Raw genomic sequence first — 25,103 nt, 5'->3', positions numbered from 1 at the left:
AGTTTGAGGGACTCTATGATTGGGCTCAGTGGATTAAGGATCAAGCATGGTCACTTCTATGGCTCTGGTTATAACTGTGGCTTGTGTTCAGTCCCTGGCCGAGGAACTTCAAATGCTGTGGTGTGACCAAAAAAAAAAAAAAAAAAAGAATTCCTTACTTCTATACATTTCAACCAACAACGCTTACTTCTGTTCTCTAGCCCTTCCCTGCTCATCTATGGGCTTGTTTGCCAACTAGTGTCCTGTTGCTTAACCTGTCCTTACTCTAATCCAGGTGGTTTCCTCCCGGAGGCCTCTTTACTCCCATCACTTTCCTGCTCAAAATGTCTGTTGGTCTTTCATTGCCAAAGTAACATAATGTAAATCCTCGAATCTGTTGTTCAAGGTATATCGTGACCCACTTATTCCTGCTATACTTTTTTTCCTTGTATGCAAATTAACTGTATTCAGCCTCAGGAAAAACACTCCCCTTATGAAGCAACTTTCTCTGTGCAGTCAGCTTGGTAACTCACCACCTTGCTTTTCTCTCTTGCTTACTTGGCAGAGTTTTCCTTATTTCCTTGGAATTGCTTTAGTCTCAGTTTTCCTTTTTTTTTTTTTTTTTTGGTCTTTTCAGGGCCTCACCCACAGCACTTGGAGGTTCCCAGGCTAAGGGTCCAATTAGAGCTACAGCTGCCAGCCTACGCCACAGCCACAGCAATGTAGTCCTCCATTTTCTAGGGATTCCAAGTTGGTGATATAACCAAGTAGAGAAGATTTAATTCATTCGATTTTTTGAAAGTATTTTGGCTGCACAGTGAATTATATCCTAAGGACAGATAGAACCATAAAGATATCTTAAATTGTATAGTATGGTCTTGATATTTATGGTAGCACTGATATTGTTATTTTAGAACTATAGATACAAAATAACTAGATAGCAAGATTCTAGTAGCTAGATGGATAGATGGGTGGATGGTTGGATGATATAAAAAAAATTAGTCATAATGTTAATATCATTAGGAACCAAAATTTTCAGCACAAATGAGCTATAGACATAAAATGAAAGAAGCAAATTTTTTTCATCTTTAATTTGAACTAGAAATAACATATACATTCATGACAACCTTTCTCTTTTGAAAAACTTTATTTCCTACCTATGTCCACTAAAGACAGTGAATAGCTCTAGTATCAAAATGGTCATCGCCAAGTGCCATTTTCCCCTAAAATAAATCCAGAGTTCTTGGAGAACTGGACATCGAGGGTAAAATGTATGCTATGAGCCTGGGTGTCTTTTTGTGCCTGAAAAGCAAGAGATTAATCAGAGGCTACCAGGGCCATTTGAAAATAAGACAGGAGCCAGCTGCAGGAGACTCCCACTGACCCAAGAGGGGACAATTACAAAACCATGCAGAATAATGTCTATGATGGATTGAAACGTGTCAATATGTAAATATATGCAGTCATTAAGATACTCTACCCACCCACCCCCATCAGGAGAGGAAAAGAAACTTGCCCCACATAGGGGTTGCTAGTGCACCAGTCATTTATTCTGATATTAAAGATAAAGTGGTCAACCTTCCTTTCCTATAAAGACTGTATTGCAGAGAAGGGTAACCAGATTCCCATCAGTCCATGTTGATTCTTACCTCCCAGTAGACCCATCCTCCTGCAGTCTCCTCCCACCCAGAATAGGGCAGACCTGTGCAAATAATAGGATATCCTGGAAATGAGAGTTTATGACTTCCAAAGCTAGGTCAAAAGTCATTTTCACTTCTGCCTTCCTTAAATTATTAAACTTAAGGGTTACATAATCCTATGCACTGAACAGTTTAATAATAGTCAGACATGGAGTTCCTGTCATGGCTCAGAGGAAATGAATCTGGCTAGCATCCGTGAGGACACAGGTTCAATCCCTAGCCTTACTCAGCGGGGTTAAATGATCCAGCATTGCCATGAGCTGTGGTGTAGGTCACAGACATGGCTCAGATCCCGCATTGCTGCAGCTGCATTGCAGGCCAGCAGCTACAGTTTCAATTAGACCCCTAGCCTGGGAACCTCCATGTGCTGTGGGTGCAGCCCTAAAAATACAAAAAACAAACAAACAAACAAACAAAAAAAAATCAGTGTATTTTAGATAGTTCCCAGAGTAGTCGTATAGAGGATGAGTTTGCAGGCTACAAAGCCTGAAACAATGACTTATTATGAGTCTGTAATGATAATAAATGTTATTATTGCTTTAAGCCATTAAGCTCTGGGATAATTCACTGTGAAACAATAGGTAAGAAATATTGAATAATATTAACTAGCCAGATTATTGATGAGAAATAGTCTTTAACAGATCTGAGCTAATAGTGCAAAATAAATCATAGAAGTGAGAAACATCACCATTTTGTAGCCACCAAGAAAATAATGGTGACTTAAACTATGTAGTAAAAAGCTGATAGAAAACTACACAATGGTTGAACTGACTGAACCAGTGGGTCAATCATAATTTTTTTTTCATTTTTTTTATTACTCAAATGAATTTATCACATCTGTAGTTAGATAAAGATCATAACAATCTGATTTCACAGGATTTCCATCCCACAGCCCAGGCACATCCCCCCACCCCCCAAACAGTCTCCTCCAGAGACCATTAAGTTTTTCAATATCTGTGAGTCAGCATCTGTTCTGCAAAGAAGTTCAGTCTGTCCTTTTTTCAGATTCCACAGGTCAGTGAAAGCATTTGATGTTGGTGTCTCATTGTATGGCTGACTTCACTTAGCATGATAGTTTCTAGGTCCATCCATGTTGCAAAAGATGCTGGTATTTCGTTCTTTTTAATGGCTGAGTAATATTCCATTGTGTATATGTACCACCTCTTCTGGATCCACTCCTCTGTCGATGGACATTTAGGTTGTTTCCATGTCTTGGCTATTGCAAATAGTGCTGCAATGAACATCGGAGTACATGTGCCTTTTCGAGTCATGGTTTTCTCTGGATAGATGCCCAGGAACGGGATTGCTGGATCAAATGGTAGTTCTATGTTTAGTTTTCTGAGGAATCTATCTGTATACTGCTTTCCACAGTGGTTGCACCAATCTACAATCCCACCAACAGTGTACTAGAGTTCCTTTTCCTGCACACCCTCTCCAGCACTTATTGTTTGTAGACTTTTGGATGATGGCCATTCTGGCTGGTGTCAAGTGGTACCTCATAGTGGTTTTGATGTGCACCTCTCTAATAATGAATGACATTGAACGTCTTTCATGTGTTTCTTGGCCATCTGTATGTCTTCTTTGGAGAAACTGTCTGTTTAGATCTTCTGCCCATTTTGGATGGGGTTGTTTGTTTTTTTGGTATGGAGCTGCAGAAGGTGTTTATCAGTTTTGGAGATGAATCCCTTGTCAGTAGATTCATTTGCAAAGATTTTCGCCCATTCTGTGGGTTGTCTTTTTGTGCTGTTTAGGGTTTCCTTTGCTGTGCAGAAACTCTGAAGTTTGATTAGGTCCCCTTTGTTTATTTTTCTTTTATTGTCAATACTCTGATAGGTGGATCTGAGAAGATGTTGCTGTCGTTTCCGTCAGAGAATGTTTGGCCTATGTTTTCCTCTAGGAGTTTGATAGTGTCTGGTCTTATATCTAGGTCTTTAATCCATTTGGAGTTTATTTTTGTGTATGGTGTTAGGGAGTGTTCTCATTTCATTCTTTTCCATGTGGCTGTCCAGTTTTCTCAGCACCACTCATTGAACAAGCTGTCCTTTCTCCATTGTGTATTCTTGCCTCCTTTGTCATAGATGAGTTGGCTGTAGGTGTGTGGGTTTAATTCTGGGCTTTCTATCCTGTTTCACTGATCTATATTCCTGTCTCTGTGCCGGTACCATATGATTTTGACGACTGTAGCTTTGTCGTATAGTCTGAAGTCCGGGAGCCTGATTCCTCCAGCTCCATTTTTCTTTTCCAGGATGGCTTTGGCTCTTCTGGGTCTTTTGTGCTTCCAAACAAACTTTAAAATATTTTGTTCGAGTTCTGTGAAAAATGTCCTTGGTGATTTGATAGGGATTTCATTGACTCTGTAGATTGCCTTAGGTAGAATAGTCATTTTGATAATATTAACTCTTCCAGTCCACGAGCATGGTATATCTTTCCATCTATTTGTGTCATCTCTGATTTCTTTCATCAGTGTCTTATAGTTTTCAGAGTACAGGTCTTTTGTCTCTTTAGGTAGGTTTCCTCCTAGGTATTTTATTCTTTTGGATGAGATGGTAAACAGGATTGCTTCCCTAATTTCCTTTTCTGCTTTTTCATTGGTAGTATATAGAAATGCTGTAGATTTCTGTGGATGAGCTCTAACAGTTTTCTGGTAGAGTCTTTAGGATTCTCTAGGTATAGTATCATGTCATCTGCAAATAGCGATAGTTTTACTTCTTCCTTTCCAATCTGGATTCCTTTTATGCTTTTACTTCTCTGATTGCTGTGGCTAGGACTTCCAGAACTATGTTGAAGAGTAGTGGTGAGTGTGGACATCCTTGTCTTGTTCCTGATCTCAGTGGGAATTCTTCCAGCTTTTCACTATCGAGAATGATGTTCGCTGTGGGTTTGTCGTATATGGCCTTTATGATGTTGAAGTAGGTTCCCTCTCTGCCCACTTTCTGAAGGGTTTTTATCAGAAATGGCTGTTGGATTTTGTCAGAGGCTTTTTCTGTGTCTATTGAGAGGATCATATGGTTTTTATTCTTCAGTTTGTTAATGTGGTGTATCACGCTGATGGATTTATGGATATTGAAGAACGCTTGCATCCCTGGGATAAATCCCACTTGATCATGATGTACAACCCTTTTAATGGATTGTTGGATGCAGTTTGCTAGTATTTTGTTGAGGATTTTTGCATCGATGTTCATCAGTGAAATTGGCCTGCAGTTGTCTTTTTTTGTGGTATCTTTGTCTGGTTTTGGTACCAGGGTAATGATGGCCTCATAGAATGAGTTTGGGAGTATGCCTTCCTCTGCAATTTTTTGAAATAGTTTCCGAAGGAGAGGTGTTAGCTCTTCTCTAAATGTTTGATAGAATTCGCCTGTGAAGCCATCTGGTCTTGGACTTTTGTTTGTTGGAAGTTTTTTAATCCCAGTTTCAATTTCAGTTCTTGTGATGGGTCCATTCATCTTTTCTCTTTCATCTTGGTTTAGTCTTGGAAGATTGTACTTTTCTAAGAATTTGTCCATTTCTTCTAGGTTTTCCATTTTATTGGCATATAGTTGCATATAGTAGTTCTATAGGCAGAAAAGAACAAGAGAAGAAGGATAGGAAAAAGAGCAACAAAAAACAAATCCAAAGTAATTAATAAAAATTAATAAGAACAGTCATAACATAATTTAAGGCAGAACAAACATTATGTGCCTCTACTGTGATGAACCACACAGTCCCACCTAAAAGCAACTTGAACATGAATCTATAGGCTCTATCTACAAGTTTATGAGAAATGTAGGCAATAAGGAGAACAAGTTAAATGACATTATAAGGATAATAACAGCCAAATCCAGAATGGAAATTTCTACTGAACAAATGACATAAAAATAGCATGTGTGGAAAGAAATGCAGAGGGAGAATTTTTATCTTGGTCACAAGCTAAGACATACACTACCCAGGTGCATTTTTGGAACTTATTTGGATCCTGATAAACTGTCCAAATAAGATTTTTTATTTATTTATTTATTTTTTGGTGCCCACACTCATGGCATGTGGAAGCCCCCAGGCCAGAGGTTGAATCCGAGCCATTGCTGGACCCTTTAACCCACTGTGCTGGGCTGGGGATGGAACCTTTGCAACCCAAACCACCTCAGTCAGACCCTTAAGCACAGACGACTGCCAGTACTTTTGTTAGTATGTGAAGAGCAATTGCATTTCATCCTTTTACCCTCTGTGAGGGATCATCAAAGACTTTGGTGAGTGATCTTCCCAGCAAGGGATCCAAGGCCATTAGGAAATGTCAGCAGGTAGAGTGATGGCAGCCACCCTTCCTTGTCAGTATGTTGAGCCCTGACATGACCGCATTCTAGTGTACATTTGTTTTAGCACTTGGTTGTATATTTTTCAAAGGCCTGAGTCTTGAGCATATCATTTAATACCCAGTAAATTTGGGCAGTTGAAATATCATATCACACCTAAATCTCCCTAACTACTTCTTCACATGGAAATAAATTATAAAGGGAAGCAGAAGAGTCATGAGGAAGCCCTGCAACACAACAAGTGGTCTAAACAGAAAGAGATTCAGGTGTGTTTCTCTTAGTTTACCTTTTTTTTTTTTTTTCTTTTTAGGGCTGTCCCAGCAGCATATGGAAGTTCCCAGGCTAGGGGTTGAATCAGAGCTACAGCTTCTGCCTATGCCACAGCCACAACAACGCAGGATCCAAGCCGTATCTGCAACCTACACCACAGCTCATGGCAGTGCCAGATCCTTAACCCACTGAGCAAGGCTAGGGATCGAATCCACAACCTCATGGCTCCTAGTCAGATTCGTTTCCACTGCACCATGACGGGAACTCCCTCTCTTTGTCTTTAATAGCAGCAAAATACGTTGTATGTGCAGAAGTGGAGTCCTTCAGGCCATGTGACCATCTATCGCTAAGATGTGTTTATTCCATTATTCCTATGACTTTATTATCACACCACATAGATTTCATTGTAAGTACTGTATCTGTGATTTTCCCTATGCATTAAAAACTCACAAATCAGATTCCCGTCATGGCGAATCCGACTAGGAACCATGAGGTTGCGGATTTGGTCCCTGCCCTTGCTCAGTGGGTTAACGATCCTGCGTTGCCGTGAGCTGTGGTGTAGGTGGCAGACGCGGCTCGGATCCCGCGTTGCTGTGGCTCTGGCGTAGGCCGGTGGCTACAGCCCCAATTCGACCCCTAGCCTGGGAACCTCCATATGCCGCGGGAGCAGCCCAAGAAATAGCAAAAAGACAAAAAAAAACCTCACAAATCTGTAACCATAAATTTCTTACACATCCAGCTAAAGGTCAGTTTTCTCCAATAACTTTTTCTTTCTGCACTCATCTCTTAACAAGGATTCTAAAACTTTGCCCTCATTAACCTCAATATGTATAAAAGACTCTCTTATCCAAAGCAGCCAGAATCGATATGATAGGTAAACTGAACAGACTCTCTCTTATCCAAAGCAACCAGAATCGATAATGATAAGTAAACTGGACAAGTAAGATAAAAAGGGGTTATGTTTTTCCAAGTCCCTGTTTCTCAACTACACACTGAAGGTTAATAATTGCATTTATCTCATAGAATTAACAGAATGAAATGAGTTACTACATTCAAAATGGTGCCTGGCACTAAGTTCAGGCCCAAATAAACTTTGAAGATACTTTACACACACAGACACACACACACACACACACACACACGTTATACAAATACATTGTTATAAATAAATTGTCATAAAGCCCTTAGAAGCAATACTATGTATTCTGTTTTGTATCCACCCTGGTAACAAAGTAGAGCAGGGTACCATACTTATTCTGTGGTGAATAGTGAGTAATTTGTAAGCAAGTAAATGATGTTTAAGTGACATTGAAGCAAAGAATATTAAACCTTCTATCATCTCATTTCCAATTAATTTTTTTATATTTTTTGTCTTTTCTAGAGCCACACTTGCAGCATATGGAGGTTCCCAGGCTAGGGGTCTAATTGGAGCTGTAGCCACGAGGCTACGCCAGAGCCACAGCAACTCAGTATCTGAGCCGAGTCTGAGACCTACACCACAGTTCACGGCAATGCCAGATCCTTAACCCACTGAGCGAGGCCAGGGATCAAATCCGAAACCTCATGGTTCCTAGTCAGGTTAATTAACCACTGAGCCACGACGGGAACTCCCCAATTAATTTTTATGTCAATGTTCATCCTAAACTTTGGGAGGTCTTAGAATTACCTACTTATAAGAAAATTAAATTCTGTGTGTTGAATATATATTATAAGGAGAAAAATTAATCCATCAATGTTTCTAAGCTATAAAATCAACAATTAAAAACCAATTTATCTACAATTTAGAAATTTAAATCAGTTTCCTTCTAAATTCACAGATGTAAAATAATTAACTAGATTAGTAATAGACTCCAGTATTCAACTCTTGAATGCTAAGATGACAAGCTGTTACTCATACGCCTAAAAGAACTAACATTTTCTTTTGTATTATCATCTCTCCATGCTTAGAGTGGAGGAGGGAAGGACTTGTATCTGGGATTAGCAGATACAAACTGTTATATATACAATGGCTAAACAACAAGGTTCTACTGTATAGCATAGGGAACTATATGCAATATCTTGTGATAAACCATAATGGAAAATAATATGAAAAAGAATATTTATGTATAACTGAATTACTTTGCTGTACAGCAGAAATTAACACAAGTATACTTCAATTTTTTTAAAAAAATGACATATACAAATAGCTGGGAAAAATCAATTGGGGATAGCTAATATTTTTGTATTAGACTTGAGAAAAAAAAGTTCTATGTATAATATCAATGATTCCTCAGTATTTTTTTTAATATTCTTATCTATTATATAGCGGATGCTTTAGCCCTTTGTGTTCCACTTAATTCACAAATCAGTCTTATATTTAAGTTCATCAGGTTAAAAAGCAATGACACTAGGTACTTAAAAGCAGAAAAAAAGACCTTTTACCACCTGCTCTCACCCACACCTCAGTATAGCTAAAGGTAGATTTTTCACTCTCGTGGCATGCAGAAGTCCCTGGGCCAGGAATCAAACCCATGCCACAGCAGCAACCAGAGCTGCTTCAGTTACACCATGGAATCCTTAAACCGCAGCACCACAAAGGAACTCCTGAAAGTGGATTTTTGTATTTTCCCATTAAACTATATTCTCCTCTGAATGTCCCTCTTCTCATAAAGGACTGTATTCTTTTAGTCATTTAATCTTGAAACCCCAAGGATTTCCATGAGATTGAAAGACACAGAGTGGTAGTTGCAAATGACTCTCGCATTCCCAGCCATGTCATTTGCCTACTGCTCTATTCCTGCAGCCCTTCCTCCTAAAATGAGGATGAGAATGTACCTCCTGAGACGGCTGGAGTGAGTTCAAAGGTGTCAACTGCTTCGCCCTGTGCCTGGCACTGGGGAGCCCCAGTGGATGTTTGCTGTCTCCATACCAACTCTTACCAAAGGCCCCTTACGCCCATCCTCAGGGCCATTTCCCTGTCCAGGCCTCTTTGTATCCAACCCTTCCCCTAAAGCAGTCATGACTCATTCATTTACTTACTGATTTCTTCCCTGATGTTCAGGGAAACATTCCAGTGTGCCAGGGACAGCTTTTGCCCCTGGGTCTGTGGCAGAGAGTGAAGAGCCCTGCTCTCTGCTCCCATGGGCCTAATAATCCCATGCGTGGGCAGCACACTACTGCCCATGAGCCACATCTGGTCCACAGCCTATTTTTGTAAATAAAATCAGAACATAGCCCCATCTGTTCATTTGTGGGTTGTCCACAGCTGCTTTCCACAGAGAGCTGAGTTATCCTGACACAGCAAACAGTACAGTGCCAAAGCTTACCAACTGTTGTTATGGTGGCAAATATACATAAGAGACCACCAAGGGTAAATTTACATTCCCAAAGAGTCTATTGTTCCACATGGGATGTCATGTGCCTACCAAATTAATATTCTTTTTTTTTTTTTTTGCTTTTTGCTTTTTAGGGCCACACTTGTGGCATATGGAGATTTTCAAACCTGGGGTCCAGTTGGAGCTACATCTGTCAGCCACAGCAACTCAGGATCCTTAACCCACTGAGTGAGGCCAGGGATCGAACCTGCAACCTCGTGGTTCCTAGTCAGATTCATTTCTGCCGCACCACGACAGGAACTCTCAGATTAATATTTTTAACATATGTCTAATTCATGTCAATCCCCACATGTCTGTCACTTACAAGTTGAACTCTCAGCCCACTAATTCAAAGCTTTTGAACTGTCCCCTTTTCTATCCTAACCTTCTCCTCCACACCCCGCCCCTGCCCCATGCACTCATTCATGTCTCAAATCCCCTTCAGAAGTCTTCTTGAACTCACTGAAATTGCTTAGGTGTCCTTCCAAGGGGCTTCCATAGTATTTATTATTGGCACTTATTACACTGTATTAAATCATGTGATTACTAAACTGCTTCCCCCCCCAAAACAGCAAGTCCCTGAGGCCAACCCATGGGTTCTTATGTGTTTGTTGCTAAGCACAGCATCAGACGCTTAACATGTAAATATAAATAATTTTTTTTTTTTGGCTTTTTAGGGCCGCACCTGCAGCATATGGAAGTTCCAGGCTAGAGGTGGAACTAGAGCTGCAAAACTGCACCTCAGCCACAGAAGCTCTAGATCCGAGTCACATCTGCAAACTATACCACAGCTTGTGGCAATCCTAGAACCTTAACCCACTAAGTGAGGCCAGGGATCAAACCTGCATCCTCATGGATACTATTCCAGTTCTTAACCTACTGAGCTGCAACCAGAAATCCATAAATATTATTTAAACGAGTGAATATCTACCCCTGTTTGGTTTTTTTCTGCTTTTCCCACTATGTGGACACTCTGTCTCATACACATACCTCTCCAAAACTTATTCTTCCTCAGGAAGGGTAGTACGCACGTGGTAAAGGGAAGAAATATTAATGAATTAATTTGAAGGGTTAGAGAAAAAAAAAATTTTTTCTTTTTTTCCCATTATTTCAAAGAAGCATTAAGGATTTATGCCGTAACTTTATTTACAAACATATCCATTATGTTGAGTTCAAGAATTTGATCCTTTTTCAGAGATTGCACCTCTTAAAATGCTCCTCTTCACATCTGTCTCATGGATTATTTTTTAAGCAGTTGGTGTCTTACTATAAAGAAAGGTACAGCAAACCCAGATCCAAAGTTCAAAGTCATCATAGCTAGTAACTGCCACTTATTTTCCAATGAAAATGGCAAATTCTTCCCTGGACCCTCCTCATAGTGGTTCCTACGGACCGCAGAGGTTGTGAACCTCTGAATACTCTGTCCCAACATAGCACTGTTGCAAGCTCTGCGAAAGGTGCAGAGACTGAAGGCGAAAGAAACAGCAATGCAGACCGAGGCCTCCGTTCCTCACGACTTTCAAAAAAGATTATTTTCAAATAAGTTTATAGCATCTGTATTATATGTGATTTAAGATCTATGTAATAGTAAAATAAATATTTTACCATTGCCATGACCATCTATGAGGAAGCAAGACTAAATTGGTTCTTAGCTTTTTTTCAAGTAAATAAAAATGAACCACTAGATGGTGTAATCATCATTTTTAAAAGTAGCGAGATTTATAAAATTGGTTACAGTTTATTTTTGTATAATAGATCTTTACGTATTTTATGCTCTTTGTGATCTGCAAACAATAATCAAAGTCATTATGTAATTTTATGGAGTTCCCGTCGTGGCACACCGGAAATGAATCCTCACTAGGAACCGTGAGGTTTCGGGTTTGATCCCTGGCCTTGCTCAGTGGGTTAAGAATCTGGCATTGCTACGGCTGTGGTGTAGGCTGGCGGCTACAGCTCTGATTCAACCCCTCGCCTGGGAACCTCCATATGCCATGGGTGTGGCCCTAAAAAAAAAAATCATTATGTAATTTTATAGCAGGTTAATTCTGTATTCTGTTTTTCTCCATTTTGGAGACCCTTATACAACTTTTCAACCTTTTTTTTGCACAACCATTAATTTAGATGCAATAAGCCTATATATTTTCTTTCATCTTGACCCATCTAAACACCCTTTTTAATGAAATGGCAGTATCTCTCAGAGACACCTGTTTTTTTATGTGCCTTGTACCTCCACCAGTCAGTTCCAAATTGTTGGGAATTTTCATTTTTGATTCCTCTTAAGTCTAACACTGCATGGGTATACATATGGTGGTGATGTTAATTAAGTTCTAATCCCTCAAGCTCTTTCCCATGATGGTCTCAGGGTTCAGCAGCGTTTCTCTGTGCTCCTCACTTGGTCCCTCAGAGGATGCAGCCCAAGTACACCTGTCTCACCCGGGGCCAGGGCCCTCGCCTTACATACCTGTCCATCCTGTATGACCTCAAATGTTGCTCTGAGCATAGTATATACTAAATAAATGTGTGTGTGTGTGTGTGTGTGTGTGTGTGTGTGTGTGTGTGGAGAGAGTGAGAGAAAGAAAGAAATTTTGGTGAAATATAACTTGGATTACACTGCCAAATAATAAAGGAAAGTATAAGAATTTGAAATGAATATGCTCTTGATAGAATGTATGTGGGCAGACAGTAAAACCTTTTTATTTTAATAAAATTATATAATTATTATTGGGTCAAAAAAAAAGAAGCCTTAAAAATGTCCAATCTTTTCAATTATATACAAATCTATTATTTCAGGGGCTTCCTCTTAAACTGAAGATAGTAATGTAAATTGGTACAGTTATTACGGAGGGCAGGTTGGAATATGTATCCAAAGCCTAGAAGTCATGATAATATTTGAATTTTCTTGAGAAAGTGATCATGGATATGCAGAAAGATTCAGTTATGACAGTTTTATCACAGTATTATTTGTATAAAGTGAAAAATAAAAACATATATCAGCTTACAAGTGACTGTGAAAATAAAGTATGTCATTAATTCAATGAAATAATATTAAACTATCAATGAAGTTGAAGGAGTTAATGAATATAGAAACATCTTTCTAAATATCCCAAGTTTTATTTCCTTTTTTTTTTTTTGGAGCACCCCCTTCTGTGCACAATTCCAAGTGCTTTATTTTTTTTTATTACCAAGTTTTATTTCTTCTAAAAAATATTTATTGATAAGGAGTTCTGTTTGTGAAAGTGTGAGAGATTATATATACCAAATGATATTTCCAAATGAAAATATTCAAATCAGAACAAAATATAAAATGTATACTTTCAGGAGTTCCCTTGTGGCTCAGTGGGTTAAGGATGCAGCATTGTCACTGCTGTGGCTCTGATTACAGCTGTGGCATGGGTTTAGTCCCTGGCCAGTGAATTTCCACATGCCTCGGCCAAAATAAATAAATAAATAAAATGTATACCTTCAGAATATTGTTACCTGAAGTGGAAACTATATAAATGCAGCTCGGATCTGGTGTTGCTGTGGCTCTGGCATAGGCTGAACTTCTGTATGACGCAGGTGTGGCCATAAAACACAAACATAAAAAAACAAGGGGAGGTCCACTGAATTTTCTCTTTCAGCTTGATTAATAGACTGGAATTTGGAAATATACTCTCAACCACTAATTCAAAGGGTCCACTTCAAAATACTAACAACACTTCCCTCTTCAGTGCTATTGCCCTAACCCCAGCCAGGGCTTGTCACATGAATGGAAGGTCTCAGGAGGTGTGATCTGCTGCTGCTGCCTTTCCTGGTCCAGAGGTTTCTGATTCTGCACCCACCCCACATTCTAGAATGTTCTCCTTGACTCACATTGTTTACCTGATAGCTTAGTGTTCTCTGGGCCTGGCAGGGATTTAAAGCTAACCCTCTCCCGTGTGTCCTTATTGTAGGATTGCCAACTTTACTGGAAAAAAAAAAAGAACACCCGGATAAATTTGAATTCCAGATAAACAACAAATATTGTTTTAGTATATCTCAAATATTTCTTATCTCAAATTCAAATATTGAATGGAACATAGTTATATTAAAAAATTATTTATTGTTTATCTGGCATTTAAATTTAAGTAGGCCCCCCACTTTTTTTTTTTTTTTTTTGGCCATACTCATGCCTGAGGCATGTGGAAGTTCCGAGACACAGATCAACCTGTGCCACAGCAATGACATGAGCCACAGCAGTGACAACACAGAAGGCTTAACTCACTGAGCCACCAGGGAACTCCCAGGTGCCCTGCATTTTATAGGTCCACCAGAGACCCTGCTGGGCTCCTCCCAATATCAGTCTCTAATCCAAGACAAGGTCTCTCTTCAAACTGGGTATTGCCCTTGACGCCTCAGATTCTGCTCCAGCCATAAATTGACTGCCTCTTGCTGCTAAGGTCTCTCCAGATACCAGGATACCCTCTGGGCAAGATCCGTTTTGTATGTCCCCAAGCCAATCCCAACTCAGAGTGCCACACCCCCTCCTGGACTCACTACCATCAGAGTGCCTCACCCCTCCAACGGGTTTGCAGCTCCTTCTGCACCCCAGGGAGCCGGGCTTGTGTGTCTCCCAGTGTCAGGAACACATGGAAGCTGAACTTCTTTTCTCTAGGCTTAGGGTAGGAGGCAGCAACGAAGTTCACAGCCTTCCCCCCTCGGTGGTGGGGTGGGGTGGGGACAGGGTTTTCCAAAGCTGTTTTGTCCAAAGAAATAATTCTCATAAGATGTTCTTTCAATTTCCACCCACTGAACTTTTTAAAATCCTTGGCGTGGAGGCTACAAATGCTGTGTAAAGCTCTTTGCTTTGACAGCGTGAATCTTGGCAGTTTGGTTCACAATTCGTTTTCGTATCCGAGAGCTTTCCTCTCTCGGCATCTCAGTCACACGTACCAAGTTAACATCAGGGTGATATACAAGTGCATATCCATCTCTGCTCAGGTGCTCAAAGCATGCTGCCTTCTTTCTCATCCTACAGCTGTAACTGTCCTAGGGGCTGGAAAGGAGCCTTCTGCACAGAAACAGTTTCCACCTGTGACCCTGAGCATGACCCTCCGCCCCACTGCAGCAAAGGGGCAACTTGTGTCTCGTTGCCTCGTGGATATGCCTGCCACTGTCCTCTGGGAACTACTGGAGTCTACTGTGAACAAGGTAAGGCTCAACAAATTTGTCCGCAAACTATACAGAGTTCGTTTCTATTTGGGGAAGTAAAAGGAAATACATGTAATAACAAAAGAGTCCACTCCCCTCTCTCCTGGGTGTGTGTGGGTGTGGGTGTGGGTGTGGGTGTGTGTGTGTATTTTTTTTTGTTGTTTGTTTTTTTTGTCATTTCTAGGGCTGCTTCCCGTGGTATATGGAGACTCCCAGGCTAGGGGTCTAATTGGAGAATTGGAGCCGTAGCCACCGGCCTAAGCCAGAGCCACAGCAACATGGCATCCGGGCCGCGTCTGCAACCTACACCACAGTTCACAGCAACGCTGGATCCTCAACCCACTGAGCAAGGCCAGGGATCGAACCCGCAACCTCATGGTTCCTAGTCGGATTCGTTAACCACTGCGCCACGAGAACTCCTCTCCTGAGTATATTTGACATTATATTTCACAGATAGGATAGGACTAAAATTCAGTACTACAAAAGTACTGCTTTATTTTAGAATTGCTTTGATATACTAATTCTAATCCCAACTAGACATTGGGCCTAGATGGTCTAGGTGTTTTGTGCTGCATGCAATCCAAACAAGTGAGTTTTAGTTCATAACCCAGTTCAAGAACAAGTCTCAATCTTGCAGCTTCTCCCTCCATACCTTCCACTTGACAAAAACCTTCAAGAGGATCATAAGAGTTCTCGATGTGGCTCAGTGGGTTAAGAATCTGCCTGCAGGAATTCTGTTTGTGCCTCAGCAGTTAACAAATACAAATAGGATCCATGAAGATGCAGGTTTGATCCCTGGCCTTTCTCGGTGGGTTAAGGATCCAGCATTGCTGCAGCTCTGGTGCAGGTCACAACTGTAGCCCAGGTTTGATCCTTGGCCCAGGAACTTCCACATGCTATGGGTGTGGCCAAAAACAAACAAACAAACAAAAGAGTATCACAGAGCAGACACATCAGCTGCAGTGGAAAAGAAGAGAAATGTGGGTGGTGAGATGGTCCCAAGTCCAATGGAACAATAAAGAATTTGGTGATTTATTTAATTTTTTTTTTTCACACTCATGGCATGCAGAAATTCCTGGGCCAGGGATCAAACCTGGGCCACAGCAGTGACCTGAGCCACTGCAGTGACAACACTGGGTCCTTAATCCACTGTGCCAAAAGGGAACTCCAATAAGGAGTTTTCGATTTTCTAGGTCTCATCAGCTTACATTCTTCTGTGACTGGCACAGTTGTACTGCTGTGAGGCCAATGGGATGGCCTGGGTGAATGTGCCTAGCCCGGTGATGAGGCGCCAGCCCCATGATCCACACTGTCCTCCTCTGGCTTCTGTTTACAGTCCCCAGGCAGCTAGTGTATCCTCCCCCGCTTCAACATCAACAGGGAAGGCACTGGGTCACAGGGCTGGTAGGGACTCCCAGGAGGGAGTGGCAGGGAATTCAGGAAACTTGTGGTTAAGGAATCTGGGAAATCTGAGCCAGAAAAATACAGGGGTATTTTTCTCCTGGCTTTCTGAGACTGGATAATCTACTGTTTCTCCATCCCACCTCACCCTCCATCCAGAAGATAAAGCCCTAGGCTCTCCTCCCCTTGGTCAGCAACACAGGCTGTGGTAGAAGAAGTACAGGAGCCAATGACCAATTGTGTTACAGACATGGTGGCATAATTGGGGGTTTCACTGTGATATCACATTCAGACATGTTGAAGTTTAATCTTCCTTGGATCACTTTATCCAGTACTTAAATGCACATGTTTTTAATCCTGTGTTCTCTGAGATTCTGTCTGCGTTTAACTCTCCTCCCAAAGTCAAAAGCATTGATAAACGGAAGACATTGGAGGGTTAGAATACTAGCGATTTAGTGAAAGAAATGTTTAATTGGGTCATAAGGTATGGCTAGGAGATGATGAAATGGAGTTTTGTGCCTGGCTTATGAGAATCAGTCTCTTTCATAACAACTTTAGATCCAAATCGTGCTCTTGAAAAATGGCCCTTCTTGGTTCTTGAAATAGGCTATGTTCTTTCCTGGAGTAGGGATTTTACACATACTCTTTCCTCTACCTGAAATGCTCTCATCTTCCCCTTAACATCCAGCTAACATTTCTTTGTCCTCCAGATTTCAAATGAGACTGTACTTCTTTCCCTGCCCCCTCACAGAACTGACGGCAGTACCCATGCCTGTTTTTGTCTGCTGTTGAGGGGTCTCTAGCACTCTTGATATAGTGCAGAGCAAAAGTGTCTGCTATACATTTTACTTAACAATTTTAAAATAATAAAAACACAACAACAACAACAAAAAAAAGACAAAAAAAAAAGGAGTTCCCGTCGTGGCGCAGTGGTTAACGAATCCGACTAGGAACCATGAGGTTGTGGGTTCGGTCCCTGCCCTTGCTCAGTGGGTTAACGATCCGGCGTTGCCGTGAGCTGTGGTGTAGGTTGCAGACGTGGCCCGGATCCCAAGTTGCTGTGGCTCTGGCGTAGGCCGGTGGCTACAGCTCCGATTCGACCCCTAGCCTGGGAACCTCCATATGCCGCAGGAGCGACCCAAGAAATAGCAACAACAACAACAACAGAAAAGACAAAAAAAAAACTGTGATTGTTTTCAAGAAATGATTCTTGACTTTAGTGAATAGTGAAATACTCAACACTTTGTCAAGATGGTGCACTTCTATTACTCCCAAGGGAATAGCTATCGGACCCTGAAAGAAATAATAGGACAAGTTAACATAAGGGCTAGTGATTGTAACAAGAAGGCAAGCCAGATTATTGCAGCTTAAAAGCTCAAATGATGAAAGCCTCGGTGATTAACCTAAAGTTTGTTTGGGTGTGTATATGTATGTAAATATATATTAGTATCTATATAAATAGATTTTATAGAGAGATGGCAGAGATGGAGAGAGAGAGGCAGTAATGAAATTATTTCACAGAAAGAGAATCTAGAAAGTTCAATAAAATGGGCCAGCAAAAATGCATAAGCCTTATAGAATTCTGAACAAAAATTGGCCAAAGATATACCCTGTTATGCTATAAAATAAGAGCTTTTCACTTTTTCAAAAGTTGTAGAAAATTATATCATAAATGCAGTTTTTTGATGGAAAAAAGTATTATGTGGCAGGTGGGACTATAGAGTTTTAGATTCTCAGTGGAACCTTATTTTTCTATAGTAATTTTTATGGAAGCTTGATTTTAAGAACTATAAACTATATTTGTGGTAAAGTCAAAATAATGAAGAAAGTGTTTGGTCAGAGATGACAGAACTAAACTTTATATCTAAAAGGCCTTGTTTTCTTTATCTCCATTAACCCCTTGGCTTTGCCATTTTCCATCACAGTAACTACAGTACTAAAATTCAACTTAAAAAACAAAAACAGTACAGATAGCAACCAGGCCACTGAAACCAGGCAGCAGTATGCTCCTGGGTCTTGTCAATAGCTGCATTTTTCTTATTCCCAGAGAGCTTGTTCTCAATTGCAACATAACTGTAGCTGTCTGTGACATGCAGTCATAATTTCCACTCAGCTAGTCAAGTCATGGGCACCTATAATGATAAAAAAAGACCTGGGCTTCAGTTCACCTTTATTGTAGTTATAAACTGGTATATAAATTTCCAAGAAATCCAATACCAATATCCTTAAACTTACAAATCCCTAATTTACATGTCATCTTTTCCCATTCTGCCTCTTCTATTTCCCCATTCCAAGAAACTTAAAGGTCTAAGAAAGGAAATGAGTTTGACAGTATAAGAACCCAACTTAACAGCTCTCATATCTACCTAGTTTTAGAATCGTCTTTATTGTAAATAAGGCCCACCCCCAAGAACAATGACAAGAAACCAAAATGCAATTGATTGTCAAATTTGATGAGGTTGTCAGGGGCAGGGATGGTGAAAGAGTGCCTGCCTCAAAATACTGCTTCGAATCAGCATTCTTTGTTCTTTTCTCCTCCCTTGGCAAAATGCTTGGCAGTATGAATTATTCACTAATTCATTAAGATTGTTCACCAGTTCCAGATGAAGTGTTGGGAAGACTGCCTGAGCAAGACAGGCAAGTGCCCTGCCTCCATGGAAGGTATATTCTGGAAGAAGGAGGCCAGTCAATGAGGAAAAGCACAGGTTGAGTTAATGCCGCAAAAGAAGTCAACAGAGAAGATGCAAAGTCCCTAGAAGAATACATTTGAATTGGGACAATCAGGAAAGGCCTCTGTGAGTAATGACATCTGAGCTGTCACATAGTGAGACTCCCCCGCAGGTGACAGCAAGGGGGTGAGCCCTCGGGCAGAGGCTAAACCTGGAAATCAGAAGATGATGCTCCGTGTTTGAGGGAGAGAAATGCAACCAGTATTCCCAGAGGAGGACTTGGTCTTATAAGATGAATATGGAAAGGCAAGCAGAAGCCAGATCATGCAGAGCCTTGGAAAATATAATAAAGAATTTTAATTTCATGCTGAGAAAATAGGAAGCCTGTGAAGAAGATTATAAGCATGAATCCAATAACTTGAATTTCTGTCCCGATGCTACAAGTAACTAGCAATTCAGTTTCTGCTGCCTCATTTGTCTCTGAGCCTCAATTTCACTACATGTAAAATGGCAACATTAAGTAACTGTTTTCCATTCGCCCACACTTCCCCATCCTACCCTGCTCCCACCCCCACTCTAGCACCTTCCCCAGTGGACTTCAGGTGAGCTTGCCCAATAGAAGTTACCAGTGGGTAATGAGAAGACAGGAGGAGAGTAAGATAGGGTATTTATTCTCCTGGTTTCCTCACCACTAGGTCAAAACAAAATTTACTGTCACCCAAGGAACCAGCTTCTGCCAGGAAGCTGTTGACAAAAATTCAAATAACTATCAAGTTAAGAAGAAAAAGGGGCATCTTATTTGAACCAAGCTGAGGATTTTAAACCTGGGAAGCAAGTTCTCTGAAAGCTCTGAGAACTGTTCCTCCTGTTAGAAGTGGAAGGTACAGTCATAGATGTTTTCAGGACAAAGGATCATCCATTAAAATGACGTACTCATACTTTATATAAGGTTCACCAAGGACACACAGCCCAGGTAACCAAGTACAGAGCAGGCAGGGAGTTACCATGACTCCCTACAGAGCTGGAAAAGAACGCTGTCCTTTCAAGAAGTCACACAGCTGGCCTCAGAAGAAAGGAAAAAATTGACCTTGGCAGTAGGACAAGACCTCCTTTCTTTGAGGAGCTTTGGTTAACACTGCATGTTAGGGAGGGAGGAAGTCCAGACAAACACCGAGAAGTTTATGTTTAATTTTTTCTTGTCCTGCTGGAAAATCTAAATTTTATTCCATCAAAGCCCTCACTTTCTTCACCTTCAGGACTAGGTGTGGAAATTGCTCCCCATTGAGACTAAGTCTATTTCCTGTAGTTTCCATAAACCCTGCCCACACCTTTGTAAATACTTCTTTATTCCATTCTTTTCAAATTACCTGATAGGTGTGTGCTATTTACTGGCAGAACTCTCACTAATATAATGTGTGGTTTTGCCTACCTGAGAGAATTCGTATGATGTAAGGTATGCAAAACTCTTTATTAGGTCAAGTGCTATAAAATATCATGTGTTATTGTATCTCTTTGCTCTCAAAATTCAGAACTCAGACCAACATTCTTAATAAAATAAAATAAATCAATTATATTATGAATTAAATATACATGTTGGTATAAAGAATTCCAAGTTATAGAATCATAGGACATTACCAATCATCTTGAGGTCCAACAGTATCAATTTATAAATCTGGAAACAAATCCTCAGGGAAATTAAATGAGGTGTCAGAATCTCAGAATCAAGTCTCCTGTCTCTCAATTCAATCATTGGTAGGTCCTTACTAGTTACTTAACAAAAATAAGCAGAGTAGATTGTCAAATTCAAAGCCCCTCATAACAGCCATTCCTTAAGTAAAGGAACCTGTGTACAGGTAACATAGTTATCCATAACTCTCATACTCCAGGTGTCTAAGAAAGCCTAATAAGAAGTTCCCACTATGGCTCAGCAGAAATGAATCCAACTAGTAACCATCAGGTTGTGGGTTTGATCCCTGCCTCACTCAGTGGGTTAAGGATCTGGCATTGCCATGAGCTGTGGTGTAGGTCACAGACACAGCTCTGATCCCGTGTTGCTATGGCTGTGGTATAGGCCAGCAGCTGTAGCTCCAATTAGACCCCTAGCCTGAGAACCTCCATATGGCGTGGGTATGGCCCTAAAAAGCAAAAAAAAAAAAAACCAATAAAGGGGCAATATAATCATTAAAAAGCCTGAAAACAAAAATTGGTATTCAAATAACTCATGAAAGGTGAAGGTCAAAAAGAGCCTTAAAACTTACTTAATCCCAGCTCTTTTACCTTGAAAGGGGTAAAAGTCGAAATTATGAAAGAGCAGGCAGAGAATTTGTCTTCACACTGTCAATCCAGTGTGTTTCCATGACATGGTATTGCCTTTATCTCATACTCAATGTGTAAAAACTAACAGTCACATGAAATAAGTGAAAACTTGTGTGGTCTAGGATATGCAAAATTGGTTAATAAAATGTGCTTGTTCCAGTATTTCAAATAGCCTTAAGTATTTTAAAGGATTTGTCTACATCTCCAAAGAGGCTAGCTGGGAGAAATTTTCTATACCAGCATTATAATTGAAGTAGTAGGATCTGACTTCATCTTTCCCTTATTCTTAGATGTCTGGCTAATGGGGGTAAAGTTATCTTTCAAATCTCTTAAAATGTTCACCTGTAGCTGACAGAAAGAAAAATCCATTTAAAGACAAGAGGAGGAAAATTCCTGGTTGGCATCCTTTCTTTTCACTAAGGCCCCATCCCAAAATTCATGGGAATTCCAGCGAGGTATTGCCCCTCAGTAAGTAAAGTATCAACAAACCACTCCAGTGAATCCAATGGCTTTAAGTGTCACAGCCACCAAAAGTGATTCAAAATATCTGAGCCTAGCTCCACAAGTGTAGAAATTCACATTGGAATGAGCTCAGATGTGTGGTTTTTTTAAACATCCAAGGGCCCTAAACCAGCTTTAAAAATTAAACTGAAGGGTGTTCCCAACGTGGCTCAGTAGTTAATGAACCTGACTAGCATCCATGAGGACGTGGGTTTGATCCCCGGCCTTGCTCAGTGGGTTAAGGACAGCGTTGCCACGTACTGTGGTGTAGGTCAAAGATGCGGCTTGGACCTTGTGTTGCTGGCAGCTACAGCTCAGATTCAACCCCTAGCCTGGGAACTTCATATGCTGTGGGTGTGACCTAAAAAAAAAAAAAAAATTAAACTGAAGATGAAGGAGGGTTGTCAGCAAACAATAGCATCTGGGTTGGATATTTCTCAAGGATTATTGGTCTTAATTTAAAAAGAAATCATAATGGGTTAGATTGAGGTAGAGTATGTTTGCAATCCAGAATAGTCCTTGTTCTACTCCAGCAGAATACTGGCTTTACAAAATATTTTGTGAGACAGAGAATATGTCCAATTTCTTTTCTCATACTCTCTGACCTTAACCATGTGCTCTTTTTTTTCCTGTTAGAATTTATGATTTACAAATATACATTTAACCTCACATATGGGTAAATTACTTTTTTCTTGAAATAGTTTTATATTAACTAAATTCTAGCTGTCGTGTATTGTCATTTGGCCAAGTGAGATTCCATAATATGTGTGTTTTTAACTTTCAGCCTAGGAAATATTGAAAATGCTTCCATTTTTTCCTATGTTCTTTCCATCCATAGTGCAGTTTTCCTTCCACTCATTTCTCTCATTCTCAAAGGTAAAGAAACCACTCTCTTGCTGGCATTTGAGTGACATGGGCAGATGTTCAAGCTAAGCTACCCGGTCTCTTAACACCCTACTTTATAGTCCACGTGTCCCTAGTTTCATTGAAATTAATTCAAGCTAATGAAGAAGTTCAATTCTCCACGCCTTCCCAACATGAGAGATGCTTTCCTGCCAAGTCTTGGTTTTCCTAATAATAGAGGAACGTGTCCATAGCACTGAAGAGGGCAACTTCAGGGATCATTACTGTCTGCCTTTTCCAGATGCTCATTTTCAGGTGCATTTAACCATGCAAAATAGAGCAGATGATGTGCAAGCTTTCTTCATAGAAAAAAAAAATGAACTTGTCTTTATTTATGTCCCCACTTTCAATCCCATCGTAATAATTAATAGGGATGTGGTTACATGTGTAATAGATAATCTACCTCTGCAATTTTATAATACTTATAAGAAGTAAAAAAAAAAATAGGCACTAGCTATTATGATTCCCAGGAACACACATTTTAATTATTTTTTCTTCTTCTTGTGCTCTTCAATACAACCTGCTAAATAATTGAAACTCAGTAAGTGTGTTATATATAAAATTCTAAGGTTTATATGAACATTAAGCTTTTTGAGTATCTAAAGGAGTAGACTCTACTAGAGACCTAGTAGAAAGAAACAGACCCAATTGCCATTTCCTAACCTTGGATTTTGAGGAAGGAACTTAACTTTCTTGAAAGTCAGGCTTCTTATGTGAAAAGGCTGTATTTTATTTTATGTTATTTTATTTTTATATGGCTGCACTGGAGGCATGTGGAGATTCCTGGGCCAGGGATTAAATCCAAGCCACAGCTGAGACCTGCACTGGATCATTATAACCCCCTGTGCCAGGTGGAGGATTGAACCCACACCTCTGCAGTGGCCTGAGCTGTTGTAAGTTTGTGCCATATTGGGAACTCTGAAAAGAGTGTATTTTAAAATCTCTTAGGGGGGAGTTCCTGTCGTGGCTCAGTGGTTAGCGAATCTGATTAGGAATCATGAGGGTGCAGGTTCGATCCCTGGCCTTGCTCAGTGGGTTAAGGATCTGGCATTGCCATGAGCTGTGGTATAAGTCAAAGACGTGGCTAGGATCCTGCGTTGCTGTGGCTGTGGTGTAGGCCAGTGGCTATAGCTCCAATTAGATCCCTAGCCTGGGAACCTCCATTTGCCGTGGGTGAGGCCCTAGAAAAGACCAAAAAAAAATAAAATAAAATAAAATAAAATAAAATCTCTTAGGGGAAGTTTTGGCTGAAGTCTGGGGAGAGTCCATTCTCTTTGTCAAGTCCTAAATTAATAATTACTACTTTTTTTTGCTTTTTTAGTGCCACACCTGTGGCATATGGTAGTCCTCAAGTTAGAGGTCAAATTGGAGCTGTAGCCTCTAGCCTACACCACAGCTACAGCAAGGCGGGATCCGAGCCTTGTCTGCAACCCACACCACAGCACACAGCAACACCAGATCCTTAACCCACTGAGCGAGGCACAGGATCGAACTCAAACTTGCATCCTCATAGATACTAGTCAGGTTCATTACCACTGAGCCACAATGGGAATTCCAATAATTACTACTTTTTATAAGATAGTGAGTGAAAAAAACTGTTAGCGTTTAAAACTCTAACACTAGTTAGTATTAAAAATTCTAAGAGACATGATGATGTTTGTACAACTATATAAATAATAAAATTCATTGAGTTAAAAAAAACTCAAACAGATTGAGAGGTTTTCCTTCAAAAAAGTCCTTTTTATTTTTTTATTCAAAATAACATTAGGTAATTTTTTCTCTCTACGGCTAAGGTTTTCCCCTTGAAATGTTTTATGTATTGAGCCGCATCCACCATCTCAGGAATGCAGACCAAAAAAAAAAAAATTGTTTGTAATCAGTTTCCACAGACAAGATTTGGTTGCCTTTTCCCCTGAGGCAGGTCTGCCCACCTTCTTTGAATCTGAGATGACTGACAGTGATGAAATCCAACCACAAACTTTACTTTCTTTTTTTTTTAATTTTTATAATTATAATTGATTCACAATGTGGTGCCAATTTCTGCTGTACAGCAAAGGGACTCAGTTATACATACGTTACATTCTTTTTGATATTCTTTTCCAATACAGTCAATCCCAAGAGACTGGATAGAGTTCCCTGTGCTATAGAGCATGGCCTTGTTGTGTCACAAACTTTACTCTCTAATTTGAAGAACTGAGAGATTCTCTCTTTCATTACTTCATCCCTTCCTTTGCTAACATCTATATAATTTATCTTCAGAAAAAGAGAAAAGCAGACCTTCCTATACCATGCTCTTCTAGTGACCAAGGAATAGAAAAGGCAAATGGTCAAGAAAGCCCCCTGTGGTCTGAGCAGCAAGAATTGCCTAAGAGTCCAAGCCACTGCCATAAAGATTACAATGAGGGGTCAGTGACACCAGAGGCAGCACCCTACCTGGTGCATAATAAGCATGCCATAACATGAGCCCCTTGTACAGAGGAGGGAAAAGAATGTGAGGTCACACTTGTGCTAACTGCAGGCCATGTTCACATAGCTATCTCCATCATTTTCTTTTCT

At 40.3% G+C, this 25,103-nt stretch overlaps 2 protein-coding genes across 2 annotated transcripts in view; one reads left to right on the top strand and one right to left on the bottom strand.

Annotated features, from left to right (window-relative positions):
• Positions 1-25,103, top strand: part of EYS (eyes shut homolog) — a 1,324,234-nt gene that overhangs the window by 1,277,442 nt on the left and 21,689 nt on the right. Inside the window, 1 exon segment of the mRNA XM_047769134.1 lies at positions 14,585-14,757. Within this exon segment, the coding sequence (XP_047625090.1) occupies positions 14,585-14,757 (173 nt within the window).
• LOC125121016 (cytochrome c oxidase subunit 7C, mitochondrial-like) lies at positions 10,760-11,020 on the bottom strand. Its single transcript, XM_047769344.1, has one exon. The coding sequence runs from the start codon at positions 11,018-11,020 to the stop codon at positions 10,829-10,831; it is 192 nt and encodes a 63-aa protein (XP_047625300.1). The 3' UTR covers positions 10,760-10,828.

Source organism: Phacochoerus africanus, chromosome 2, assembly GCF_016906955.1.
Source record: "Phacochoerus africanus isolate WHEZ1 chromosome 2, ROS_Pafr_v1, whole genome shotgun sequence".
NCBI classification, from domain to species: Eukaryota; Metazoa; Chordata; class Mammalia; order Artiodactyla; family Suidae; genus Phacochoerus; species Phacochoerus africanus.
This window is presented reverse-complemented; position numbering and strand designations above follow the sequence as displayed.

Excerpts from the sequence above, each read along its gene's own strand:
- LOC125121016 (XM_047769344.1), bottom strand. The coding sequence starts at position 11,020 with ATGTTGGGACAGAGTATTCAGAGGTTCACAACCTCTGCGGTCCGTAGG.